The sequence below is a fragment of the Benincasa hispida genome, chromosome 9 (assembly GCF_027475165.1).
Source record: "Benincasa hispida cultivar pf3 chromosome 9, pf3_genome.v1.1, whole genome shotgun sequence".
Lineage (NCBI taxonomy): Eukaryota > Viridiplantae > Streptophyta > Magnoliopsida > Cucurbitales > Cucurbitaceae > Benincasa > Benincasa hispida.
In genome coordinates, this window is record NC_143486.1 from 77,840,960 (window position 1) to 77,860,656 (window position 19,697).

The 19,697-nt window shown below is 31.9% G+C and overlaps 2 protein-coding genes and 1 long non-coding RNA gene across 4 annotated transcripts; 1 reads left to right on the plus strand and 2 right to left on the minus strand.

The window, feature by feature from the left end:
* Nucleotides 1–7,322: 7,322 nt before the first annotated feature.
* Nucleotides 7,323–9,835, plus strand: LOC150034085 (uncharacterized). Its single transcript, XR_016532109.1, has 2 exons — nt 7,323–7,577; nt 9,640–9,835. It is a non-coding gene; the product is annotated as an uncharacterized LOC150034085 (long non-coding RNA).
* Nucleotides 9,836–10,176: 341 nt separating this feature from the next.
* LOC120086414 (FCS-Like Zinc finger 6-like) lies at nt 10,177–11,071 on the minus strand. The gene is made up of 2 exons (XM_039043051.2): nt 10,702–11,071; nt 10,177–10,564 (listed from the first exon to the last, which is right to left on the minus strand). Exons 1-2 carry the CDS (start codon nt 10,968–10,970, stop codon nt 10,363–10,365), a joined length of 471 nt encoding a protein of 156 aa, XP_038898979.1. The 5' UTR covers nt 10,971–11,071; the 3' UTR covers nt 10,177–10,362.
* A 2,962-nt stretch (nt 11,072–14,033) lies between these two features.
* LOC120087152 (uncharacterized) lies at nt 14,034–17,790 on the minus strand. 2 transcript variants are annotated; one of them, XM_039044054.2, is made up of 7 exons: nt 17,274–17,790; nt 16,982–17,057; nt 16,084–16,176; nt 15,761–15,937; nt 15,368–15,466; nt 14,814–15,056; nt 14,034–14,630 (listed from the first exon to the last, which is right to left on the minus strand). In XM_039044054.2, exons 3-7 carry the CDS (start codon nt 16,156–16,158, stop codon nt 14,268–14,270), a joined length of 957 nt encoding a protein of 318 aa, XP_038899982.1. In that variant the 5' UTR covers nt 16,159–16,176; nt 16,982–17,057; nt 17,274–17,790; the 3' UTR covers nt 14,034–14,267. The 2 variants fall into 2 exon arrangements, with proteins under 2 accessions (XP_038899982.1, XP_038899981.1); XM_039044053.2 differs by lacking the exon at nt 16,982–17,057 and having other exon boundaries at nt 17,274–17,774.
* Nucleotides 17,791–19,697: the final 1,907 nt, after the last annotated feature.

The following is a 19,697-nucleotide window of genomic DNA, read 5'->3' on the forward strand; positions in this document are numbered from 1 at the left end:
AGCATCAACAAGGGTTGTTGATGCTTCTGGTCCATCAAGAGTTAATGAAGAGGCCAACACTTCAAGTTAGTCTCATCCTTCTCAATCGTTGAGAGTGCCTCGATGCAGTGGGAGGATTGTGATACATCCTGATCGTTACTTGAGTTTATTTAAAACTAAGTTTCCATACAAGATGATAGTGTTGAGGATCCATTGGCCTATAAATAGGCAATGAATGACGTAGACAAGAACCAATGGGTCAAAGTTATGGACCTTGAAATGGAGTTTATGTACTCTAATTCAGTATGTGAGCTTGTAGATCCACTTGAAGGGGTCAAACCTATAGGGTGTAAATGGATCTATAAAAGAAAGAGAAATGTAGTTGGAAAGGTACAAATCTTCAAAGCTAAACTTGTAGCAAAAGGTTATACCCAAAAGGAAGGGATTGATTATGGAGAAACTTTTTCCCCTGTTGCTATGCCTAGAATTCTCTTGTCCACAACCATATATTATGACTATGAGATATGACAAATGGATGTCAAGACTGCTTTTCTAAATGGTAATCTTGAAGAGAATACCTTTATGTCTCAGCCCGAGGGGTTCATAGCCCAAGGTTAGAAGGAAAAAGTTTGCAAGTTGGATCGATCCATTTATGGGTTGAAAATGGCATCCATATCTTGGAACATTAGATTTGATACATCGATCAAATCTTTTGGTTTTGATCAAAACGTTGATGAACCTTGTATCTACGAGAAAATCATCAATGATAAAGTAGCTTTCTTAGTACTTTAGGTGGACAATATTCTACTCATTGAGAATGATGTATGGTATCTTACTTAAAAGAAACCGATGAAGGTTCGCAGCAGAAGATGATCGATCCCAATGTTACAATTTTCATAGAATCCCAATTTTGCAAAAACAGAAAAATTATGCATTTCAATAAAATTTACATCATGCAAATTCATAGAATATTTTAGGGATGAAGAACATTTTACCCTTATAGACAATCTTCTTCACAAATTCCCTCGATCTGGTTACAAACACTTCGATCAGGACAAAACGATCTCCAAAATCGAAATCCCAATGGCCACCACCACAAATGGAACCTTTTATATTCTTTTCTAGGGTTTGAGAATTCAAAAGTTATAGGCTCTGGATTTTAAGAAGAGGGAGGAGAGGATGAGAGGGAGAAGAAACACACTTTTCTTCTCTGTAAATTTTTGAGATTTTTTCAGAGAACTCCCACTGACCTTCTGCATCAAAATTTCCAAAAAGAGACCAAAATCACTTTCCCCATTCAACACCATGATTGATTAAGAGGAAAAGTATGGAGGAGCTATTTTCATAACTCCCTCATTTAATTTAATTCAAAATTAAATTTTATATATATATATATACTAACTTATGATATGTATATATAACTATATTTTATATCAAATATAACATATAATCTATAGTTTTTATATTGTATCAAATATAATATAACATATAGTTTGTATTTCTCTCAATTAATCATGGTTTTTAGTATAAATCACATTTATACTAAATTATATGTCCATATAATTAGTATTTGAATCAAATCCAAACATTTAATTCCTCTCAAAATAAACTTTATATTATAATGTATCAAATATATTATATTAATTATATCACATAAATTATTTTAATTAATTATATCACATATAATTAATTCCATCAATTGATTTGAACAATTCAAATTAATCCAAAATTAATTCTCAATAATCCATGTTGAGCTATAAAGGGGGCCTTATGGACCTATAGATTGAAGCTCTAATGGTACTTGGATAATTAATTAAACTCTTTAATTAAATTACCCAACATTCATTAACTATTGGTCGCTCCACTAAAGACCAATAGTTGCACTCTTTGCACTACAGATATATTTAGGTGTCTATTGGATATAACCAATCAACAGTGCGATGACCCTTCACAAATTACTTGTAAGTACAGTTATGCCAAAATTATCATTTTGTCCCTGTAGTTACATCTAACTCCTTAAGTACCACTGATCTCTCTAATGAACAATAAGTCATAGTCCAACTATGACCAAATCCCTCTTGGGCCAAGAGAGGGTGTGGCCACATTATTCAAGCCGAATTAGCCCTTAAGAGAGCACTTTATCTACTTATCCCGACATTAGGGAATGAGTGAATTCTGTCTTGTGTAGCTGTGTTCCCAGCTCTCCAATCAGACGAATCCTAAAATGGTGGGCATATTGAGTCGACGATCTGGTGGCTCTCACCCATGCAAATAAAAAGATTGCTTTCATAGGTAGGAGTTCACAACTCATGCAAGATGCAGGTTATGTCACATATGGTCATCTTGGTGAAATGTAACTCCCTACTATTAACGGCGTTATATAATGAGACTAATCATTTCGTGGTCCGATCTTATACAAATTCTTATATAGGATACTCTCACTCACATGTCTTCACATGAATGATCAGGATCATATCATTTGTAGCACTTTACGACACTATAACATCTACAAAATGAGGTATATCTGTAGCGTCACCAGGATAAGGTACCCAACTTATCTATCTATTACAGACCATTTAGATTATCATTTAAACATGATCCACCTGTACGTCTCTACATATATGTTTCAATCACATAAAATAACCTAGGATCTTCGTTTATTAGATTTGGTGTATGATCATAAAATAACATTTATTTTATTAATAACAAATTATTTATATAGAGTTTACAAATTACGAGAAAACAAGATAGATTTAGGACATCAATTTCAATATTACTGACATTAAGGATGGTTGGCAGCCCAATTCCAAATGAAATGTTTGGGAGCGACACAATATGTACATGGGATCCAAATCATTGGGGATCGCAATAATATAACGTTGGCTCTGTCTCAAGCAGCTTATATCGATAAAATGTTGACTTGATATTCGATGCAGAAGTCTAAGAAGGGTTTATTACCTTTCAGGCACAAAGTTCACTTGTCTAAAGAATAGTACCCTAAGACACTTAAGGAAGTTGAGGATATAAGACGTATTCTCTATGCCTTAGTTGTGTGCAGCTTAATGTATATTATGCTTTGCACTAGGTCAGACATTTATTATGTAGTGGGAATAGTCAGTAGGTACCAGTCCAATCCAAGGTTAGACCATTAGACTGCAGTTAAGAACATTTTCAAGTATCTTAAGAGAACGATGGACTACATGTAGATGTATGGAGCTAAAGATTTGATTCTGACAGGATACATCGGCTTTGATTTCCTAAGTGACAAGGATTCTAGGAAATCCACATCAGGATCAGTGTTTATCTTGAATGGGGGAATTGTAGTATGACGTAGCATCAAATAAGGATGCATTGCAGATTCCACTATGGAAGCTGAATATGTAACTATTTGTGAAGCAGAAAAGGAAACAATTTGCTCATGAAGTTCCTAAGTGATTTGGAAGTGGATCCAAATATGAACTTGCCCATCACCTTATACTGTGACAACAGTCGGGCAGTAGCCAACTCTAAAGAACCTCATAGTCACAAATGAGGAAAGCATATCGAAAGGAACTATCACTTGCTATGGGAGATTGTGCAATGAAAAGATGTGATTGTCACAATGATTGCCTTAGACCACAACATTGTCGATCCATTTATGAAGGCTCTCTCGCCTAAAGTGTTCTAGAGTCATCTAGATAATCTAGGTCTATGAGACATGTACATTGTATAATCTAGGGCAAGTAAGAGATGTGTAATGGATACATGGATGCCCTAGTTTATTGTATTTATTTACCATAATCCTTCCTTTTCGATTATGATATCATGTACAACCCACTGACTAGAGTTTTAGTCCAAGTGAGAGTTTATTGGGTTTTGTGCCCTAGTTTTTACAAATAGGACAAATATACACCAACCCTTTGAAGGATGAGGTTCCGCAAAATCAAACTGGATGATGCAAGCTAGAGAGGGTCCCCAGTGAATGTGAAATGTAGAAAATTTGTAAATAGTAAATGTTATTAATTGACTGTCATCAATAAAGAGTTATAGATGTTAATTCAATAAATATTATTGTGTTGTTTTCTATTTTGTCTTAATAACCTTAAATCCAATAAACTAACATCCAATGTTGTCTTATGAGTCTTAAACTGTATGTTGAGACGTACAGAGATCTGTTGGGGTTGGTGTCCTGAATCTCTCTTATATTCTCATAATTTGTAAACTCTGTATAAACAATTAGTTATCAATAAAATAATTGTTATTTTATGAGCATACATTAAATCCAATAAATGAAGATCCTAGGTTATTTTATGTAATTTAAACATGTATGTAGTGACATACTAATGGATCATGTTTAAATTATAACTTAAACGGTCTGTAGTAGATGGATAAGACTGGGTACCTTATCCTGGTGACACTGCGAATGCGACCACTATGTAGATGTTACAAGTGTTGTAAAGTAAATTATCTAATCCTAGTCATTCGTGTGTAGACATGTGAGCAGGATATATTATACAAAGAGTTTGTATAAGACCAGTCCACGAAATGATTAGTCTCATTATATAACATCGTTAATAGTAGAGACTTAAGAGTTTGTATAAGACTGGTCCACGAAATGATTAGTCTTATTATATAACATCGTTAATAGTAGAGACTTACATTTCACCAGAATGACCATAGGTGACACGATTTGAATCTTGAGTGAGTTGTGAACTCTTGCCTATGAAGGCAGTCCTTTGATTTGCATGGGTGAAAGTGGCCAAATCACCTACTAAATATGCCTACCATTTTGGAGATTCGTCTGATTGGAGAGCTGGGAACATAACTCTACACAAGAAGGAATTCACTCCTTCTCTGATGTCGAGATAAGTAGATAAATTGCTCCCTTAATGTTGTCCGGAGCTTGAACAATGTGGCCACACCCTCTCTTAGCCCGAGAAGAATTTGGTCATAGTTGGACTATCATTTATTCTTCATTAGAGGGATAAGTGATACTTGAGGAGTTAGATGTAACTATAGAGGTAAAACGGTAATTTTGGCCCAATTGTACTTATGAGCAAGTTATGAAGGGTCATTATACTGTTGACTAATTATATCCAATGGACAAAGAAATATAACTATAATGTAAATAGTGCAGTTGTCAGTCTGTAGTGGAGTGACCGACAGTTAACAGATGTTGGGTAATTTAATTAAAGAGTTTAATTAATTATCCAAGTACCATTGGATCTTCAATCTGCAAATCCATGAGGTCCTCTCTATAACTCAACAGGGATTTAATGAGAATCAATTTTGGATTAATTTGAGTTGTTCAAATTAATGAAGGAATTAATTATATGTGATATAATTAATTTAATTTAATTATATATGATATAATTACTATAATGTATTTTATACATTATAATATAAAGTTTATTTTAGAGGAAATAAATACTGATATCTGATTTAAATATTAATTATGTGAGTTGGATTCATATAATTAATTTTAATATAAATAAAATTTATATTAAAGACCATGCATTAATGAGAAAATGAAAACTGTAAGTTATATTATATTTGATACAATATGAAACTATAGGTTATATGTTATATTTTGATATAACATATAGTTTAATATATATTATATGATAAGGTGGTTATCATACATATTAAATGGTTTGTTAAAATAAATTTTAATTTATTCTGAAAATGTTTTTGTAAGTCCCTCCCCCTATTTGTCTCTATTAATATGTGTGTGTGGTGGATGGGTGCTCTTCCAATTTTGAAAAAAAAAAAAAAAAAAAAAAGTTTTAAACACAATTTTCCTCCCAATCTCTTCCTTTCTTCTAAAAATCTAAGAGCCCATAACTCCTTATTGATTCTCATCCCAAAAGAGAATACATGAGGTTCTTATTGTGGTAGTGCTCATTTGGATCACTTTTCCATTTGTGATTGTTCATGACAAAACCGAAGAAGGAAATTGGTTTTCAAGAAGAAAGGTTCTGCAAGGGTAAGTCTTTTCTTACCCTAATTCTCTCTTTTCCATTTGTGACTATGAATAATATTTGTATTCTGTAATTTTAATTCTATGAAAATAAAATTTGGATTGATCTCCACGCTTCCGCTCAAAAACCTTCATAGTTCCTTCAGGATCAATGTTCAAGATACAGCCTAAAGGATCTATAGTATAGGGATAAGACTGGGCACCTTATACTGATAACACTATGGATATGACCCACTTTGTATTTGATACAAACACAATGATCCGACGCATTCGTGTAAGTGATATGCGAGTGGAAGTATCCTATGCAATAAGTTTACATAAGACCAGACCACGAAATAGTAACCACTACATATAACACTATTGCCTAGTTAGGTTTCTATTTCACTAGGATGACCTAGGCAACTTAGTCTTCATCCTGAGTATATTATGAACTCTTGTTTACGAAGGATTGTCCTTTGATTTGTATGGGTGAGAGTGGCTAGTTCGTCGACTCAATAAGCTTATCATTTTGGGGACAAGACTGAGTCAGGAGCTAGGAACATAATAATACAAGATGGAATTCACTCATTTCCGTTTTCAAGGTAAGTAGATAAGTGTTTCCTTAAGTGGTGTCTCCGGGACTTGAACAAAAGGCCCTACCCTCTCGTTGGCCCGAAAGGGGTTTCTCTTTATTGGTTGGACCATAAACAGGCTGTTCATTAAAGGAGCACTAGTACATAAGGAGTTAGAGGTAACCCAAGGGTAAAATAGTAATTTGATCCTGTTGGAGTTACGAACACTCGTGAAGGACTAACTTGCTGTTATTGGTTTATATCCATGGATACAAAAATATATCTGTAGTGAGAAAAGTGTAGTTGTGAGTCTTTAGTGGAGTATACCCACAATTAATAAATTTTGATTAACTTGGTTAATGAGTTTAACCAATTAATCTCATATCATTGGAGCTTCTGATCTACAGGTCCACCAGGTCCCCTTGTTAGCTCACTAAAGGATATTAAAGAAGAATGATTTGAATTGTTCAAATCAATTTAAGGAAATTGTATATCAATATGATTAATATATAATTGATTATGGATGTGATCTATAGTTCAAATTAAGTTGAAAAGAAACATTTGAATGGGATTCAAATAACTAATTCAAGTAAATTAGATTCACAAAGAATTAATTAATATATATAGAGGTGTTGCAAATAGACATACGATGTTTATGATAATTAATTATATATATGTTAAATTGGATTTAATGTATAAATAGTTATTTAATTAATGTGTTAATTAATTTAAAATATGTTATATTAATTGTGCATAAGGGAAAATTGGAAAAAGACTTGGAGAAGGGGTTGACCCTACTCTATATAAAGTCTTCCTTATGGTCCTTTTGGAGTGAGTATTCATTGAGCAAATTTTTCCCTAAGCCACAAAAAAAAAATCCTCTCTACTCTCCCAAAGGTTTTTCCTCCTCACCCTCTTCCAATAATTGAATACCACTCATCCTTCTACTGAAATCCTTGAGAATAACAAGGTTATTCTCGTGGTCGTGTTTAAGATTGTTCAATGAGACGTTTGTGTTCAAGATTGTTGGAGGAGTCGTTTGTTAGAATATCGAGAGGATCGTTCTAGGAGCTTGGAAATCTACAAAGGTGAGAATGATTCTTTCCTTTCTCTAAAGCGTGCTATTTCACATGTTTATTCTACACATATTCTGTTTTAGTACACTGATTTTGTTTATGTAAAAATCGATTTACGGGATGCAAGGCGTTCATACGTTTCCGCTCAGGATTCAAATCCCATCAATTTTGTTATTATGATTTGCTAGATGAATATTGAGCATGATGATGTGTATTTGCACGTTGTGGGACTATGTTTTATGATGCATGTTACATTTATGATAGTGGTAGTTACTCCTACCTGTGATTAGATACCCAATAGAGATGGTGATTTCGTTCGGGATTTCACCAGAGGTTTGTGTTTCCTTCGGGATTTACCAGAGGTTTGTGTTTTCTTTGGGATTCACCAGAGGTTTGTGTTTCCTTCGAGATTCACCAGAGGTTTGTGTTTCCTTCGGGATTCACCAGAGGTTTGTGTTTCCTTCGAGATTTACTAAAGGTTTGTGGGTACATCTCATTTATGGTAGGGTGGGTTCAACTATCTACTAGCTAGTCATCTTATAGAAAGTAGAGGTTTATATACGTTCCACTAGAGAGTAGAATCCAGAGGACATAGATGTTTAGCCTGACCCCAGTAGTGGGGTTACTTACTGAATATTTTATACTCATTCTTTCTTATATTTATTTTTAAGGTAAGGGTAAGAACACACTAGCAAATGACAAGTAGAATCCGTGATCAAACCACTGGGACCAGTCATATGCTTTCGCTCATGTTTTAAAATTGCTAGTTTTGATGTTTGAAATCAAAGTATTGGTATCTGCATTTTTTAACTTTTTAAGAGAATTTTCTTTTTTTTTTTTATGGTTTTAAAGGTACCTTGTTAAATGAACTTCAGTTATTCAGTTTTAATAAAGTTAATTATTTTATGTTATTTATTTGGTTTTGCTATGTCATGAAAAGATGTCAATTTGAGTTGTATGCATGCATGTCTATAGTAATGGTCTAGTTTAAGTCCTAGGGCGCTGGTATAAATGGAACCATTTTTCCCCTCTTTTCATGGCCACTGTTAAAAAATGTTTTTTTGTTTAGTAATCATAAGAATATAAATTAAGAATTATATTCTTACATATAAGAAAAGGAGGGGGTGAGATCTTTCTCAAATATTTGAAAGAAAAAAATGAATTCCCTGACAATGTTCATAAATTTTAAAGGCATGTTTATACTATGTTTTATCATGTTTCTTTTTCTTTAAAACATGATGTCAATTAAAACATAACAAGAATAAAATATCTATTACTTTATTTAAACGAAAAAATAAATAAGTTTTCAAATTAAACTACCATATACAAAAATGTTAAACCCAATCAATTTTAACCTAGGCAATATTTACCAAACTATAATTAAAATTGTTGTAATTGTAATAGACATCCATTGATGGATCAATTGTAGTAAATTTAAATCATAAATATAATTGAATTGTTTTTTATCGTATTTATATAGAATTATAAATTTTGTCATATTTATTATAATTATTACCATCATCTCTAAGGGTCAAATAGTAATGGTAACAATAACAGTAAAGATACCAAAATTCATAATTGTTTCTATTTTCAGATAAATTGGATTGAACATGTTTTGCTCGTTAATCAATTTGGATATGGGCCCCATGTGTCAGTATGGATGCCAAACACAAGTAAATAACACCAAAGATAATTAGATAGGACCTATTTTTCACATTACCATTGATTTAATACGTTTTAACTGGAGTAAACATGGTCATAGTTCTAAAGGTGTGTGAATTGGTTTAATTTTAAAAATGAATCTTTTTTAAAAAAGATTAAAGTATTTGGCAATCCCTCGAAAATAGTTTTTCAAACATTTTTAAATTGTATTTTAAACCATTTTTATAATAAATAAATAAAAATGATTTCTTGAAATACTTTTTTTTTTTTCTTTAGGAAATCCAAACACGTCTCAACGTATGTTTGATTTTTCAAAAAATTTCTTTTCCTGCTAAGCTATATATATATATATATATATGCAAGAATTAGAGTGCTAAAAGTAAATATTAAATTATTGATCTCTAATTGTCAGGAAGTTATAAAATCACGTGGAAGCAGCTGCTGGGGAACGACATTATTATTTGGAATCGGAATGGAACAGAATACATCTCTAAATTTTTCCGAAACTTTTTCTTTTGTTAAATAGTTAACATAAAAAATTTATAAATATATGTGTGGTGAGATATGTGACAATTAAATTAAAAAAGCAAAATTGCTTTTCAAGTGAATATCTTCCCTCCCATTTGTGCAATATATATTGTCTTTTGTTATGCCATATGGGCCCCAATCCATGCCATGCTGACAAGGCCTCAGATTCCCTTCCCTTCCTTATTACAATTAACTTATCAAAAAAAAAAAATTGTATCTTCCATTTTTTATGTATTATTTTATGATAATTTTCCAGTTCTGTTTTTGAATAATTAAATTCTAACGAAGTTGATCTTATTTACCCCATCTGGAATAAATGGAGATTAGAACATCACTCATTAATTTTGATTTCTTTTTTAATTTTGGGTATGTTACATGTTTGATCAATTTGTAAAATGGATCTAAGAACGAAGAGATAATATAAGAGAACAAGGCATCAAAATCGACCTTTTTTTTTTTCTTTTTTGTTCATTTCTTAATTTGTTCAAAGGAATTAATCCCATTTCCATTCCCAATAATAAAGAAAGAAATTAAAATTCTTCGGAGAAGAGGGATGAATTTTTATGGGGAATATTGCTTAGATAATAGATAAAGAGATACAACAACACTATGAAGCAGCTACCGTTTCTCCCTTGCCGGAGATCTGAGGTGGAACGGCAGCCGATGTAGAAACCACCGCCACAGCTGCCGCCGCTGCCGCCGCCGCCGCCGCCGCCGCTTTCTTTGATGCTAAACTGCACTTCTCCATTCTCTCATCTTGCTTCATTTGCTTTTGCCTACATTCGTCGCTACAAAATCCCTTGTCCCCCCTGAAAACAGAGTCCCCTTCAGTTTCATTTCAAAACCCAAAAACCCATATCTAAAATTCATAAAATAGAATATAAATTTTTGGGAACTATTGGAATATATCAGATTTAAATTGATTAAATTGATTAAATTGATTTACCTGTACATGTAAATATCTCGACCAGGAACGAGCGGGCGAGTGCAAAGAGAACAAGCTCTGAGGAAATTAGTGTTTTCTTGTAGATCAATGGAATGCCTTCTGTAATTTCTTGGGGAAACCATTTGTTGGTACCCTGATTTTTGGGTGTTTGTTGGATAACCGAGCGACGGCGGGAATTGTTCGCCGGCGGAGCCACCGAGATCGAAGGTGATCTCCGTCATGCTCGGCGTTTTTCTCATCGGAGCACGTGACCTCTTCCCCAAAGACATTTTGTTTTCTTTTGTTTTCTTTGTAATTTATAAAACCAGAATCACAAAAACCGGTTCTGGTTTGTGAAGAAGAAGAAGAAGAAAGAAGTGAAGGGGGGAAGTGGAGAAGGAGGAGATAAAAGAGAGCCAGCAATTGAGGAACGAATCTGGTCCGTTCATTAGAATCTGATAGTGACTCATCTAATGAATTAAATAAAAATAAGGGATCCACGTCAGCCTGTCAATTTCAGAAATCAAATTATTTGTAGTTTTACTTCCAAAATCATTTATTGGAGTTTCTTTTAAATTATTGAGCTCAGAAAGGGATATCTTTGTAATTTCTCTCTCCCAACTAAGGCTGGTATGGTAAAACAACCCCCCAAAAAAAAAATTACAAATAGAAAAGCGGAAATTAGTTCTCTCTTTTTCTTAAAAAAAAAAAAAAAAAAAAAAAAAAAAAAAAAAAAAAAAAACTTTTTAGTTCCAGTTTTTAAGAGTAGAGTAAAAAGGTACTAAAGTACTCTTTTAAAATTATTTTAATGATATAACATTTTAAAATTAAGAAACAATCTATTCACTCTCTTCCCATTTTTTCTCTTTTCGTCTTCTCTCATCTCTCACCTCTTTCTGTATATTCTTCCCTCTTCTTCCTTTTCATTATTTATTTGAGATTTCTTTCGAGTTGAATTTGTTTATACTTTTAGCTTAGAATTATAAACTCATTTTGGAGAATGAGTTTCATGTTCTCTCTTGATTTTATTAATCAAAGAATTACTTCCAATTTTTAAACCACACTCATTCTTATCTCATTAAATTTGACCTACAAAAGTTTTTAGTTTTTTTCTAGTAAATTGAGTTTATTTATTTACAAATATAATAGCTATGTTATTTTTCATTTTTATCACCTTTAAATAAGTATAGACGAAGAAGAGAAGTGAAGTGGAAGGGCAGAAGGAGGTGAGATACGAGAGAAAATAGAAAAAGAGAGAATAGATAATATTTTAACTGGTTAAAATACCATTTTCATCCTTCTACTTTGAAGTTTATTTAATTTTAGTTTCTAAATGTCCTATTTTAATCTTTGTATTTTTTTAAAAAAAATATTTTATATTAACATTTTTACTATAAGTTTTGAAAACATATTCTATTATTATTATTTAGTCAATTTCAATAAAAATTAATTTTAAAAAGTTAAATTTAAGAATTTTTTAAAATATATAGACTAAAATTATACATTTTTAAAAGTATATGCACTAAAAATAAAATTAAATAATATTCAAAGTATATAGGCTAAAATGATATTTTAATCATTTTAAAATTAATTTTTTAATTTAAAATGTCATATCATTATTTAAAATATTAAAAAATAGAAATTTTAAAATGCATTCTAAAAAACTAGGAAATAAAGCGATCAAAATGTACCTATTTCTCACAAGTGTTGAAAGCTTAAAAAAGTAATTTTCTAAATAAATAAAAAATCTGGTGCAACAAATTATTTATGTACCGGGAATCCGAGTAATCGGCATCGGCCCACCGATGAAAACTTCAGTATATTCCCAGCCCCACGTCCAAGTAAATTTCTTGAATTATTATTATTATTATTATTATTTTACTCGAATGAAATCAACAATGATGCTGTTTTATTATTATTCTTAATCTCGATGAAATTTCTAGATTAACTGAATATTATAACTTTAATCACTGGTTAATCAAATGTAAATGTGTTTGTATGTATATGATAAATGTTCATGGAATTAAGGAGGAATATAAGGTCCATTAAATTAGTGGTCCATTTATATACTTAAATACACTTTGAAACCCACACATGTGCAACCAGCTCACATGAAGTTGAGATTTCAGATTCCAATTATTATTTCTTTTTCCTGCATAATCTTAAAAATAAATTAATAAGAAATTCTTAAGCAAAGTTGTTTGCTTTGGACTTAAGAATATCTGCAAGTGGGTTTTTTTTTTTTTTTTCCTTTGTCCCAATCACAATCATTAAACACACAAATTAATCTAATTATCAATCTCATTTAATCTCTACCCCTATCTATATTATTTGCATATATATTAAGAAAGGATGGTAACAACAGGGTAAAGTAAGTTCTAAAAATATTTCCCTATTTGGCAAATAATTTAAATCTCATTTTATATCATTTTTTTTCCAAATTTTAGAAAAATTATGATTGATTTGAAATTCTTCCAATTACAATAAAGTTTCTCGAAAGAAGGGAAAAAAAACATTATATTTAATTTATTTCCTAATCTTCTTCATAGTTGAACTTAGTTGTCATCAAAGCAAGTGTAACTCAATTGATATCGAAAATGAGCTAATAACTAAGAAGCATGTAATTTGAATATCCCACCTATTCTACTTAAAAAGAAATTGTAGTTTTTGTTCTTTTAAGAACAACAAACTTAGGGAGGCAAAATTCGAACCTCCATCTCCAAAAAAAATTGGAAGAAACATCTTAATCCTTGAGACTCATGTTATGAAATCGACATATAAAGAACACTAAAAAATATAAAAAAGTAGATAATCAACATACAAATTTCCGTGGTTTCATTAACAGTTTATTAGCTACATTCACATGATAGAGGGAAAACAATTTTATTAGAGAGAATGATACAGAATTATGTACCTATAGTGCACTTCTCTAAACTCTGAGGTCATTAATGTAAATAATATAAAGATGATAAATACCTAAATAACTTACTTTTCGGGAGCGTGTCCCTGAACCCCACCGAGACGTATTAGATAACATATTTAATTGCTATAAATATCTTATCTTCGACCCAAGAAGTTCAAATCTCTTGGAGAATATGAAACAGTAAAATTGAACTGAAATTTTTTGGTGGGGAATGGTTTTGATAGCAGTGGAGCAGACGTCAGTGTCGTTGGGGTTACAACCTTTTTCATGTGTTGTAAAAAGGTATTTTGGAAGGATGCCTCAAATGCACGCACCAGTTTAACATTTCACTTTTTTTTCACAAATCATTAAACTTCTGTCATTTCTTTTCATTTTCAATTCATAATGATCTCAATTTCTTTTTCAGAAGTAAACTATTGACTTTAACGAATTTAACAGAACCAACATTGTTTAGATTATCGTATTCATGTCATTGTCAACTCACACAGATAATAATGGACAAATTTCAAGAACAACAACCTCTGCTCTAATCATGTCCACAAGAAATGGGACGACAAGAGATTGCTATACAAACGAAATACAAAACGCTTCGTTTTGTTCATAACAAGAATGTCAAACACAAAAAATTAGGCTTAAACTTATACGAGTTAACTCGAATTATGCCTCAGCTGCCATCTGCATTTCTAGTTATATGAACATCACCATCTGTTCTCTCATTCTCTGGGGATTCAGAAGAAGAGTTTGAGGTTTTAGAATCGGCTAGACCGCTACTACTCTGAGCTTTTTCCGAGGCTGGGCCTCTAGGATTTACCCCGGACCAGAAACAGCGCATCTGTTTATCGTCTTCTTTCATCATCTCAGCATATTTGGTTATGTTGAAACCAGCATTATTATTGTTTCCACCAAACGCAGACTCCAGCTGGTCCATATCGAACAGATCCTCTATTATCCTCTTTGAGTTTACGTCGTCGGAGTAAACGAATTTCACTTTGTTGGTAGTTTTTGTCTCCAGAAAGGGCTTTGCAACCTGTAAATGGAACAGTACATTGTCCAGTAGTGTAAACAACAAATAATTGCAACAAGTAAAACAGAAATGGCAGTGTACTACTACTAATACTCCTATGGACCACAAATCACAGTGAGATGTACAGTAAAATCAGATATTTGAATGACAAGAAACCATAAAGTTAGTTCTTCAAATGAATTATACCATCCAGAAGGGTTCAAAAAACTTGGGCGGGTTATAAAGAATTGCCAATCCGAGGCGTTCGGGATAATGTTCCTGTAAAACATGTGCAGTCTCCTTCGTTGCTTTCAATGAAATATTTGACATGTCAAAATCCTTGAAATCAATCAGCCAGATCATACTCTCCTGGTCTGGTGGAAGATTCAAAATAGCATTCTCCATGCAATACACCAAGTATCTAATCTGCCCTTTTACAGTCTTCGAGTTCTGTGGTGGAGATGGAAAACACGAACTTGTTAAACTAACTGTTTGGAAGCTGAATCTAAAGGATGCCAAGTTTACCTATGCATTAGAGATCCCATCTAAAATATCTTAGTTTAACCATTTCATTAACGTAATGAAAAGAATCTTCATAAATAAGGGTCAATGTGGCACACAATCTTAGTACCCCATCTCTCCCCCACCCCACTCCCAGCACTTATTTCTAGAATAGCTACGAGCAACAAGAACTTTGGAATTGAAAAAATGTCCAGTAGATTTCTGTTAGGAGTCTTAGAACTGCATAATGCAAATGAAACCTGGCGACAAGGTCTCATGACTAGCACTGTTCTTCCGTGTCGGTCGTTATAGTTTGCACAATAAACTTTCCCAGTCTCAGCTTCATGAGCAACCTCATCCTGCAATACAGATCTAACTATTAAATCGCCATAGCCTGGGTATTGAATTAAAACCTTGACAAACAAAGACCTATTACAACATATAGAGCCCTTTGAATTTCTTTTTTTTTCCCACAAAAAATGGCAATGGATGGATGAAAAGGCAGAAAACAACAGGGATTGAAGTTAGTAATAGCTCCCCCTCCTTATTGAAACAAAGAAGGCCAGGTAGCTTACAATAAAAAAAAATAAGACCGTTTTGAGCTCATTGCCATGACTTCAAAAAGATTTGGCCAAAAGTAAGCAGTAATGTACCCACTGAATCTCTTCTGGTTTGTATTCTGACCTCCACTTCAAAGTTGCTTTCAGCATTTTAGTTGCCTTCTTCACATTCCAGTTTCTTGCTCTTAGATATCTCAAAATGGATGGATCCGAACAGTAAATGGATGATTTGCCAGACAACGGTCCTAAAAGCCTGCGCACCTCACAAATCTGCAAAGGATGAAGTAAAACTATAAGAGTCGACAAACTCCACGAGAAAATGGCAGCATTTCAATCTTCTTAGTTTCTAGATTAGCAGCAACCAACAGTTATCCTGGTGTGAAGGGGCTAAAAAAGGCTGTAATTGTAAGAAATACCTTCGCATGCTGTTCTTCAGATAATATAACTTTTTCACAACCATTTGAAGGAGGTACCACTAAATTCAAAGACATCGTTTTTGAATTATGCACCTGAAGGCCAGAAAACAAATTTCAGATTCAAGCAACACCATAATGCCATGTTTTATTTGGTTCTAGCCTCCTGAGTACCAAGACTCAATACCTGTTCAGTACCACAGATTTTAAATTCATACTACCCAATTAAGAGAATTTCATGATTTCAGATAAAGAGCGCATTTGTTGTATCTCAATAACGTACTTATTGATTTGCAAAAGAGGATGCATGAATCAATATAAACCAAAGATAACAAAAGATGCATCTAAGAGGCATAAGAAGGGAGATCGCTACGCTACTCACCCGCAAACTACAAAGCTTATAAGATCTGATGAAAAGATCTATACACTTGATAAGAATTAACAAAATGTTAACTAGCTCGCTATTGATTTCTAGTTATTTAAGCTTCGCTATCAATAAGAATTAACAAAATGTTAACTAGCACAATTTGAACAGCCCTCCTTGTGACTTACTATCATGCACCAAGATTATATATCATATGGATTCAGAAACTCTCAACTAGCAATATCCAATATTACCCTAAACAACTGAAAAACTCATCAATTCCATCTTTTCTTAGAAAATTAAACTTAGATATTGACAAAATGCCACCTCTTATGCTCCCAACCAATTGGCTAATAATGTCTTCACTATCTACAACATAAAGAGGTTTTCTTTCAGTCATTAAACAGAAAAGTGGTGCCCTATGTTGTCTGTTTTCCAACATCAACCCCAAAATGACATGATCAATTCTCCAATCACAGTACAGGAGATAGAAAGTTAAATCAAATATGAACAAAGAATGAAACAGTAGCTAACCACCTCTTTAATAACCAAAACACCTCTTTCTCTTCAATGCCCAACCAACTTGAAAACGTTCAGAATCCAATAGAAATATCTGCAAAAATACCAATCTATTTTCTTATCCACTCATACAGAAGTACGATTTCTCTAAACCATCACTAGCACACAATTTTCCTTCGGATATTTGATTTGGCATTGAAGAATGTTAAAAGAAACTCCAGAAAATTAAACATACAAACCTATACAACCTCATATTGCTAGCCAAAGGTATGGATAATCTAAGATTGACAATTCAAACAAAAAAAATTACCAAATCAATGGAACTGGGTCTTCGTTGGAAGGGCAATTCCTTCGAAGCTTGAACCATACAAAAGTAGTTGAGGAGAGAAAAAGGGTATCATCAGTGATGAACATACTCCAAGTAACTGTGAAGAAAAAGAGTAAAATCCATTCTCAGCTGCGAGGAATTAGCGAAGGGATGCTTGAAGGATTGGAGTTGGAGAAGACCCTTTGAGACCCAGATTCGGTTGCTTTGAAAATTATTGAAAAAGAGTGCTTTTGATGACACCCTGTGAGCGTTCGAGTTCTTGTCGGTAATGTTTGGTGAGTAGCTCAGTTTCTGTAGTTGGGTAATTCAACTCTTCAGGGCGGGGAAAATGCCATTAATTTGGCAGGATTTTGACTGATTTGGCTTCCTTTCTTTTTATAAAATTCAGTACATTCTACAGCATAATTTGTGAATGTGATCGTATTCTTAGGTATCCAGAATTTTGCTGAAATCGAAGTTCTTGAGAAAGAATAAATTTTGTTTAATGCAACCATAGGCTGATAAATTATACTTCTACTATCATTCATAATGTTGTAGATTTTTTTTTTTTTTTTTTATCTGAAAAGTTTGATATCCACCATTGTTGACACACTCACTATGGTCAAATTTAAGGTTTACGATTTAAAACCACGTTGTTTTGGTTCATTTCTATTCAAAAAAATTTTAAATTTCAAGATGGTTTTAAATTTTAAAGATTAAAATTTGATGATTTAAATGGTAATTGAAAAGAAAGTTATAAAAATTATTAATATAAGTTTTTAATTATGATTCGTTAATTAAAGATTAAATATAATAAAGTTAAATAAGTAATTTAGTTTATTAAAAAAAAGTAATGTACCTCTAAATCTACAAGATCCTGTAAATTCCAACTATTTTAGTTAATGATTAAAAAAAAAAGTGAAAACATGATTTGAAATCACTTCTCAAATCATCTTCTTTTTCAATAACAAACAAGAAATTTTTAAAATCTCTTATGAATTAAAATAATCATTTTTTCCCATGGGTTTGCAAAATCTAGTAAAGAAAAAAGTCGTATATCTCTTACTAACTCTTCTAACAAACTTTTAAAGTTTTAATTTACTTTGTATGGTAGTACAGCTGATTTATATTTTTTTTTTTTCCTTTTTGAGCAAACAAAGAATTATTAAGCCTCAAGGGCATTAAATGAGTTTACATCCTTCTCTACCAATCGAAGGAAAGCTAACACTGATCGAAAACTATGCCTATGGTGTTGAAAGTCTTTACATGTTTAATTATTAAAAATTAGGGATGTTAATGAATTCAGTTTGGTTGAAAGACTTTTTAGATCCAATCAAATTGTTGGGTTATAAATTTTTTCAACCCAAATAACCCTTATTAAAAAATGAACCCAACCCAACCCAACCATAAAATATTTGAGTTGGGTTTAATTTCGTCATTTATTTAAAAAAAATTCTAAAAAATCTAATTTAATTATTTTCATATATAGAATTCAATATATTGTCGAAGAATTTTCTTTTTAAAGTGCAAGGAAACTATTGTCGAAGAATAAATTATTCAAATAATATTGGAATTAAATGAAATTAAAAATAAATATAAATTAATTGTGTTATAAGTAATAAAAAAATATATTTTAAAGTTAATAATAAATTCGGGTTATATTACGTGAACGCATGAACCAACCAATCTATACAATTTTCATTGATTTTTTCGTGTCATCGGGTGTTTTGAACATCCCTATTAAAAATTCTACCGAATAATTATAATGTTTTTAACCATTTATTACTAGGTTGACTAAAATTTAACTCTTATGGCTTGTTTGGGGCCCAATATCTTATTTGGGGAGATGATATAGTTCCTATATCACCATTTGACTGATATACCATCTCCCTCCTATGTCTTCTCCCTTCTCATACCCGATAATCACTTTTGTCACTCTCTCTCTCTTCCTATGGCTCACTTATGTTTTTATTTCTTTATTCTTTTCTTGAGTTTATTTCAGTATACTTCGAGTGTAATTTTCTTTCCATTATATCCATTTTATTAAGAAATCATAGTATTTCAATCTAGTTTCATGCACTAATTTTTTATCTTCAATTTACATACAAATGTCATGTGATAGAGTATATTAATAATTTATTATCTATAAATTATGTCATTCAAGTTTTCATTTTTATTTACTTAGTATATCAATTATTTATTTGTATAATGCCCATTAAAAAAATCACAATATTTTGGATTAAATCTTTGTACACAATTTCTCAAAAATAAAAAGATCTCTTCATATACAACATAAATATTTAAAATCTACTATTCAAAAACTCATTATAAAATCTCAATAAAAAAACTCATCCGTGAATATATATAATAAAAACCTCAACGAAATCCCTAAAATCAAATATAAGCAAAACCTTTTTTTTAAATGTG